Below are 8,072 nucleotides of genomic sequence, written 5' to 3'. Positions count from 1 at the left end.
TCCTTCCACATATATTCAATGGGATTCAGATCTGGGCTCATAGAAGGCCACTTTAGAATAGTCCAACGCTTTTCTCTCAGCCATTCTTGGGTGTTTTTGGCTGTGTGTTTTGGATCGTTGTCCTGTTGGAAGACCCATGACCTGCGACTGAGACCAAGCTTTCTGACACTCGGCAGCACATTTCTCTCCAGAATGCCTTGATAGTCTTCAGATTTCATCGTACCTTACACACTTTCAAGACACCCTGTGCCAGATGCAGCAAAGCAGCCCCAAAACATTACTGAGCCTCCTCCATGTTTCACCATAGGGACAGTGTTCTTTTCTTCGTATGCTTGGTTTTTGAGTCTATGAACATAGAGTTGATGTGCCTTACCAAAAAGCTCCAGTTTGGTTTCATCTGTCCAAAGGACATTCTCCCAGAAGCTTTGTGGCTTGTCAACATGCATTTTTGCAAATTCCAGTCTGGCTTTTTTATGAGTTTTTTTCAGCAGTGGTGTCCTCCTTGGTCGTCTCCCATGAAGTCCACTTTGGCTCAAACAACGACGAATGGTGCGATCTGACACTGATGTACCTTGGCCTTGGAGTTCACCTTTAATTTCTTTGGAGGTTGCTCTGGGCTCTTTGGATACAATTCCAACGATCCGTCTCTTCAATTTGTCATCAATTTTCCTCTTGCGGCCACGTCCAGGGAGGTTGGCTACTGTCCCGTGGGTCTTGAACTTCTGAATAATATGAGCCACTGTTGTCACAGGAACTTCAAGCTGTTTAGAGATGGTCTTATAGCCTTTACCTTTAAGATGTTTGTCTATAATTTTTTTTCGGATGTCCTGGGACAATTCTCTCCTTCGCTTTCTGTTGTCCATGTTCAGTGTGGTACACACCTTTTCACCAAACAGCAGGGTGACTACTTGTCTCCCTTTAAATAGGCAGACTGACTGATTATGAGTTTGGAAACACCTGTGATGTCAATTAAATGACACACCTGAGTTAATCATGTCACTCTGGTCAAATAGTTTTCAATCTTTTATAGAGGTACCATCATTTTTGTCCAGGCCTGTTTCATGAGTTTGTTTTTTTAAATAATTATGTTAATCAACAATTCAAAAGTAATGGCTGTTTTTGATTATTGAATTTTCAATAAATTTTTATTTATTGTTACTTTTGTGAGTTTCAAGTGATTTCAGTGAGAATTGTGGGTTTTTCCTTCTTTAACTGAGGGGTACCAACAATTTTGTCCACGTGTGTATATATTGACCTGATTGCTATTGATGCATATTATTCTATTACATTGGATGAAACATTGTGAAGACATCGCGAAAGTAAAATTCACTTTTCTCGTCTGTTGAAAAGGTTTTCCATGGGTCCAAATGTCATTATGGAAACAGTAAAAACAGACATTGCTTGCAGTTAAACACAGTGGCAGATCTACAAAGGAGCCTACAAGGGTCAGTACCCCTGTCCAAATGTCGCTGGCTGCTGTACTGACTGAATAATTAACTGATTACTTTATAACAATAGTATGCAGTATCGTCGAAACTGAAACTATTGTGGCTATGCGGATAAATCAGAGCGACGGACCCAAACTGCAGCTTTGCTTCCAGTGCTGTCTCCGTCCTGGACAGGTGCTCTGCCTGTTTTGATGGGATTCAGGCTTGCTACAAATTTTGGAGAAAGGAGGAACTAGTTTTCTTGTTGCAAGAGACACACACAAGGTAAGCAAAACGATATGATTTGTTGCAAACATGACCGTGTTACTGTTGTTCCTCACTCTGATAATGAAATCAAGTTTGTATATGTCTGGTCTCATGTTTAAAATTGCTAAACAAACTCATCAAACCAAATATCGATCTGATATCACTGTGGTATGATGACTAACTAGCTAACCTCAATCTTAGCTGTTGGATTTTGATAAATAATACATTTGGTGAGTAAAGTAAGGAAGAGTATTCATCCTTACGGTTAAATTTACTTGTTAAATTACATGTATGCATGCCTCTACGATTTTCCTCTTATTGTGGGCTAGTTAGCATGAGGGGAGAAAGGGACATTGCGTCCTTTTTTGCCCCAAATAATAAACTGAAAGCAGCCAGGTCCTGTCAGGTGTCATGTGTGGAGAGAGCTGAGGAGCAGGAAGAGGGAGAGCCAGAGGAATGTGAGGTTTGAGAGGAGGAAATAAAAGTCACAAAGGGAAAAACCAGAGGGCCAGCAATGGGATCAGTGTGGGTCAAATACTGCACCATTAGCTTTGTCATGTAGAAAGTGTATTTATGTTTGTAATTTGCAGTTCAGTGTCATTACGATTTATAGTACTGTGTGTCACTAAAGTGTTGGTTTCTGCTGTAAATTCTTTTTTTTGTCATTGATATTTGAATGTTGTCTTAAAAAGATAAACAAATACATAACCTGCATTTTAAAGTACATGCATATGATACATGATGCATTAAGTAAATAAATTTGTAGCTGTACACTATGTTTACTCTAGATCTTTCCAAGTCTAGGAATGTTATACGACTCCTGAGTATAGAATCTAGATGGGTCGAGGCCTCTTAATGTATTTGAGAACCAGTTTTCCAGACAGCCCAACTTTTCATATCCTGTTGTAGATTTTCAACGGCAGGAAATCAAACCACTTTTGTTTCATGTGACTGATTTTAAATGTTACTTATGTTGCACATTTCAACACTGGTCTTGATAACCTCATTGTTTCAGCTGGTGCATTTTTTGTTAAAAAAAAAAAAAAACCAAAACATTTATTTGATCCTAATATATAGTAAAATAAAAGTTTTGATTGCTTAAATATCATTGATGTTGTTTTTTAATGTACCCCTGTGATTAAACACTAGCCCCACCTTGCTCCCTCCAGTAAAATTTGTCTTGAACCACCACTGAATCATATGCACAGAATAATACAGGTACAGTCAATAACTTGGTTATGATGGAAACAAACCTTCAAAATAGCCCAAGAGAGGAGATGCTGCTGTAGTTCACCCACAGACAACGCATGCATAGTTTATAATTATTCATTGTTTTCATATTGAAAATTATGTGTTGGTAATTTACAGACAATTTGTACTAATGTGCTCATTGTCACTGTAAAAAACAGGGGGGAAATGACTTTTTCAGTAAAATAATATCCACCTGTCATACAGCTCCAGATTGAGCTGTGTCAACAAGGATTAAAAATTTGTGACAGTTCATCTGAAGTGAAGAAAAACACATAATGTCAGTACTTACAGATCATCTTTGATCCTGACTCCATGTTGGGGATAATTTGGAATTCCAATTAATTAAGGTTAAGTTAAGTAAGTTAATTAAGTTTCTGCTGTATTTTGTACATAAATATGTTTTGTAGATGCACGTATAAGTCCTGCTGCTGTTTGATGCTGCGGGTATTTGATAAGTTCAGAGAAAAGACTCCTATAAACAGCTGGATGTGACAAACTAAACTTTAGCTCCTGTTAACATTTTTAGGTTTTTATGCACCTCTGTCAACAAAAAGCACAAACTGTGTCTTTTATGCTTTATTAACACAGATCTGGCTGACTGCTGTCATTATTATATATCATGATAGTCATCACTTCTGTTTTAACTTTCACTCAGACACTGCTGATGGCCTTGACCTGCCTTATGAAGAGTAATTTACAGCCTCATCTTCCCCTTTATACCACGTTCAGTACTTGTGCTGATCAAATTCTACTCAAACTCCTTTTCTCTTCTGAACTTATTTCCTGAACCAATGTACCAAAAAATAATCATCTGCCAAAAACTGATCCATGGGAAAAGTTTTACCTGCTCTGTGCCCTTATCCTATAGCTTTTTCTTAACCTTTATCGATACTGGAACTGATACTGATATTTGCTGTCGCTCAGTCTAGAAAGCTGAACACGTCTGATCTGTGGTCTTCTTGTTCCGCCAGATGCAAAGTTTCAGTTCAGTTTTGCTGACCACCAACAGTATTCATGTAGAATCACTCAATGAGTTGATGAGAAGTCTTTGCTGCTGTTTGATGTTCTCTCTTTGCTCTTTGTTTGCAGTGAAAGACGAAGATGGATTTCTCTGAGGAGGAGCAGATGTACAACCAGTCATTCATGACAGTAATGTCAGATGTCAACCAGACCACCCCAGAGTACTATAATTATGACATGGACGTGCTTGAACCCTGCACATTTAACAACAGCCTCTGGGTGCAAACGGTGGTCGGCCCGTACATCAACTCCATCATCTGCATCCTGGGCTTCGTGGGGAACAGCCTGGTGATTGTCACTTACGCCTTTTACGAGAAGATCAAGTCAATGACGGACATCTACCTGCTCAATGTGGCCATTGCCGACCTCCTGTTTGTGCTGGCGCTGCCTCTGATCATCTACAACGAGTTTTCGTCATGGTCGATGGGGCCGGTGGCCTGCAAGCTGCTGCGCGGCTCATACAGCATCAACTTGTACAGCGGCATGCTGCTGCTCGCCTGCATCAGCATCGACCGCTACATCGCCATCGTCCAGGCTCGCCGCAGCTTCAGGCTGCGCTCGCTCTCGTACAGCCGCGTCATCTGCTCCATCGTCTGGATCTTCGCCATACTGGTGTCCGTCCCCACCTTTTACTTCTACCAGTGGTACGAGCCAACCCACAACAGTGAATACTATATGATGGAAGATGAGGACTTTGAGACAGATGAACCTTCGCAGTACGTCTGCGAGTTGAGGTTTTCAGATAGCAACATGGCCCGGACGACCAAGGTGGCCGTCCCCAGCACCCAGCTGGCCGTGGGCTTCTTCCTGCCACTGTTCATCATGATCTTCTGCTACACCGCCGTCACCGTCACTCTGATGAAAGCCAAAAACTTCCAGCGACACAAAGCAGTGCGGGTGGTGCTGGCAGTGGTGGTGGTCTTCATCGCCTGCCACCTTCCCTACAACGTGGTGCTGCTGTACGACACTGTCAACATGTTCGAGCAAGCTGAATGTGAAGACTTGGACAGACTGCAGACTGTCCTGATGGTGATGCAGTCCATCGCCTACCTGCACTGCTGCCTGAACCCAGTGCTGTACGCCTTTGTTGGGGTGAAGTTCAGGAACCACTTCAGGAGGATCTTCCAGGACCTGTGTTGTCGGGGTAAGAAGTACATCGCTCCACGCCGCTCCTCCAGGGTCACCTCAGAATTCAACAAGTTCGCTGCTTGTGACTTGATGGACGGATACAGCGAGAATGACTCCTTCACCATGTGAGGACGTCCAGCGGACGGAGCTCCGGAAAAGATCTTTTCTGAAGTCTAAACTTGACTTATGTATGTAAATCATGATTGTAACAATGTGGTTCTTATTTGAGGGAGTCACAAAATACATCTCAGCAATTATTGGATGGTTCAGAAGATAAGAAACAAGATGGATGACTTTTAGTATTAAAGTATGACCTGAACATCCTTGTTTTGAGACCGCTTCATCATGACTCAAAGTTTACTCAGGAAAATTCTAAAGCACCAGCTGATATAAATTCAAAATAAGATTCAGTTCAGAAGTTCACATGCGCACAAATAATTAAGACAGTTGAGAAGTTCTATTTTTTCTTTTTATGCAGCGTTTTCTGTCAGATTTACCTGACCTGCCTGCTCAGAGGTATTTCACATGAAGAATTTTCAAAAAATAGAACCTTCCACATAGTTTTCTGTGTTAATCACTTTAGACCAAACGAAGCAGTTAGATCAAGCACAGCTTGACTAGTACAAATTAAAACACAAAGTCAACATTTTCCCACATCAAGACAAGAGTATCAAAGATTGCAGAGCTGGTGGTGAAAATGTAGCATAAATCTCAAGCAAGTTGGATTATAGATAGTCAGATGAAAATCAGTCTTTTAAAACATGAAAAAAATCTCATTAGCTAAAACAAAAAACAGAACGTTTAAAGTGTATGTAAAATATTGTATGCGTTCAACAAAAACGCAAATGCTTACTGGGACAAAGCAGACATTCTTTGGCTATCTGTCAACACGCAGCTTTTACTTGTTTACTTTTGTTCTATGTTTTGTGTATTGTTGTGAAGCATGGAGATATGAGATCCCAGAATCAGCCACAAAGGGGAGACTCTGACAGAACAACAGCTAAATAAGGGAACATTGTGATATAACTGTGATTTAGGATCAGATTATGCCATAACCTAATGAATGTGTTTGATCTAACCAAGTGTCTATTTCTTACATTCTTTAATGTTGAAACAGTGTAGAGGTCAGAACAGCAGCTCACTGTGAAAACTGATGTTTTTGATAGATTTGACTAAAAAGAGGAACTTATGCTTTATGAAATGGGAATGCTTTTAAGAGTTTTGATTACTATTAAACTGAGATGTTTTAGAAAGAGGTTTGACTACTGTTAAAATAAGAGGGTTTTAACCTGGTAAAGAGGTGAGAAGTCACGAGTTAAGTGAACTAGGGTCAAATGTTCACCGTAAAGACTGCTAAACTCAAAATAGATTGGATTTTTTTAATAAGTCTGTACACATTGTCCAAAAGATTGCACAATGGGATGCCAGCGACAGTTAGAGGCTGACATCCGCTTTTCCATTTCCTGATCAGGAGCCTGTGCTGAGTTGCAGACAGGAGAGATCAGGGGGGGCAAGATGGGCTGTCTGGACAGTCCAAAACAGACAGTTTCAGTTCCTTAAAAGTGGAGGTGATCATGCGGTCAGTGTATGGGGCAAGTGTGCGAGTTGGGAGGGGGTAGAGATGAAGTTATTGCTCAAGTTAATTTAGTATGAGATCATGGAGTCATGGCATATGCATAAGGTTCAGTAAACTATAAATTGCATCTGATCGAGACGCAAGTTGGGAGTCGTTGGGTGATAGTCGCTTGATGCAAACCAGGGTAGAAATGCCCTGAGCCTAGGGGGATTTTACCAAGTAACTCGGACGGGGATTCAACATGATCTGCAAAGGAATAACTGTTCTGATGGAATTATGGACCAAAGTACTGCGTTTCCTGCAGTGTTGGAGGATTACAGAACTGTGATCTGGAAATAATGCTGTCTGAAGGAACATTGCTGAACTCTATTTTCCATGTGAGGAATACTGGACCAAACAACAAAAATGGATATATGCAGATCTAAATCTGGTCGGACCCTCGTCCACTTCCCCCTGGGCCCCGGGGGGTCTCAAACACTTGTCGGGTCTCAGGTGAGCAGCCAGGTGTGGCCACACCGTGCTGCTCTCCCTCCAAATTATGTAATCTGGGTGATTATTGCTTCTCTTTTATGAAAGCATGGTTCCACTTATGAGTCGTGTTAAACAATTGAAAGAATATTGATGTTTGATTAATTGTCTGATGATTAAGAGCTATTGCTACGCCCTTGCTAAATATATTTTAATAAAGCATTATTCTGCAATTAAAGACAACAAATTGCAAGTGCTATTTTTATCCCTGAATGAATACTTATACATCTAGCTCTGGATGTAAAAAGTCAGCTTACTGCGTGCATAATAATAGCAAGGTTCTGAAAGGTTACCTAATCATAGGGGTCAGGTTGGCCCAGTATAAACATATCCTAGAGGTTGTCTATAAGTCCATAATCTCTGAATTAAACCTAGCAACTTACCAAGAGCAAGATCTATGAGAGGAAAAGCTGCCGTTAACAGGTGTGTCTGGTGGTTAAATTTAACTATACCGAAGTGGCTACTCGGTTAAATTAATTATCAGAGGAAGCAGGGATAGGCATCTGGATGAAGGCAGTGAGACAGCTAGGCGAATTTTCCTCGTCAACCGGCTTAACAGTTCTGCAGCATCCCTCTGAGTAAGATCTCAGGGGGCAGTAGAACTGGACTCGAAGGATGGAGAGCTGGTCCGGTGATTCCCTGACAGCTGAATAAGTTAATTAGGGGGTCACTGGCCCTGAGGATCGACAGTATATGTCTATTTGTGTCTGTGGTTTACATGTGTATTTGTTACTGCTGGCACCTCTTGGCCAGGTTATGTTTACAAATGAGAACTGGTTCTCAAACATTTTTACCTGGTAAAAAAAAAGAAAAAACAAAACCAAAAACCAAAAACAAAACAGGAATGAAACAGGGACCATGTTTGAACTTTGACA

At 40.9% G+C, this 8,072-nt stretch overlaps 1 protein-coding gene and 1 long non-coding RNA gene across 2 annotated transcripts in view; one reads left to right on the top strand and one right to left on the bottom strand.

The window, feature by feature from the left end:
* Positions 1-8,072, bottom strand: part of LOC127537670 (uncharacterized) — a 122,116-nt gene that overhangs the window by 46,358 nt on the left and 67,686 nt on the right. Inside the window, exon 2 of the long non-coding RNA XR_007947459.1 lies at positions 142-223. This is a non-coding gene — a long non-coding RNA (uncharacterized LOC127537670). The remainder of the gene's footprint in view (positions 1-141; positions 224-8,072) is intronic.
* On the top strand, positions 1,563-7,390 carry LOC110968096 (C-C chemokine receptor type 6-like). Its single transcript, XM_051960597.1, has 2 exons — positions 1,563-1,712; positions 4,035-7,390. The coding sequence occupies exon 2, from the start codon at positions 4,047-4,049 to the stop codon at positions 5,220-5,222; it is 1,176 nt and encodes a 391-aa protein (XP_051816557.1). The 5' UTR covers positions 1,563-1,712; positions 4,035-4,046; the 3' UTR covers positions 5,223-7,390.

This window comes from Acanthochromis polyacanthus, chromosome 16 (genome assembly GCF_021347895.1).
Source record: "Acanthochromis polyacanthus isolate Apoly-LR-REF ecotype Palm Island chromosome 16, KAUST_Apoly_ChrSc, whole genome shotgun sequence".
Taxonomy (NCBI): domain Eukaryota; kingdom Metazoa; phylum Chordata; class Actinopteri; family Pomacentridae; genus Acanthochromis; species Acanthochromis polyacanthus.
Note: the sequence above shows the minus strand (reverse complement) of the source record. Positions and strands in the feature narration are given on the sequence as shown.

What these genes read in the sequence shown, in the direction of transcription:
- LOC110968096 (XM_051960597.1), top strand. Translation starts at nt 4,047, where the DNA reads ATGGATTTCTCTGAGGAGGAGCAGATGTACAACCAGTCATTCATGACA.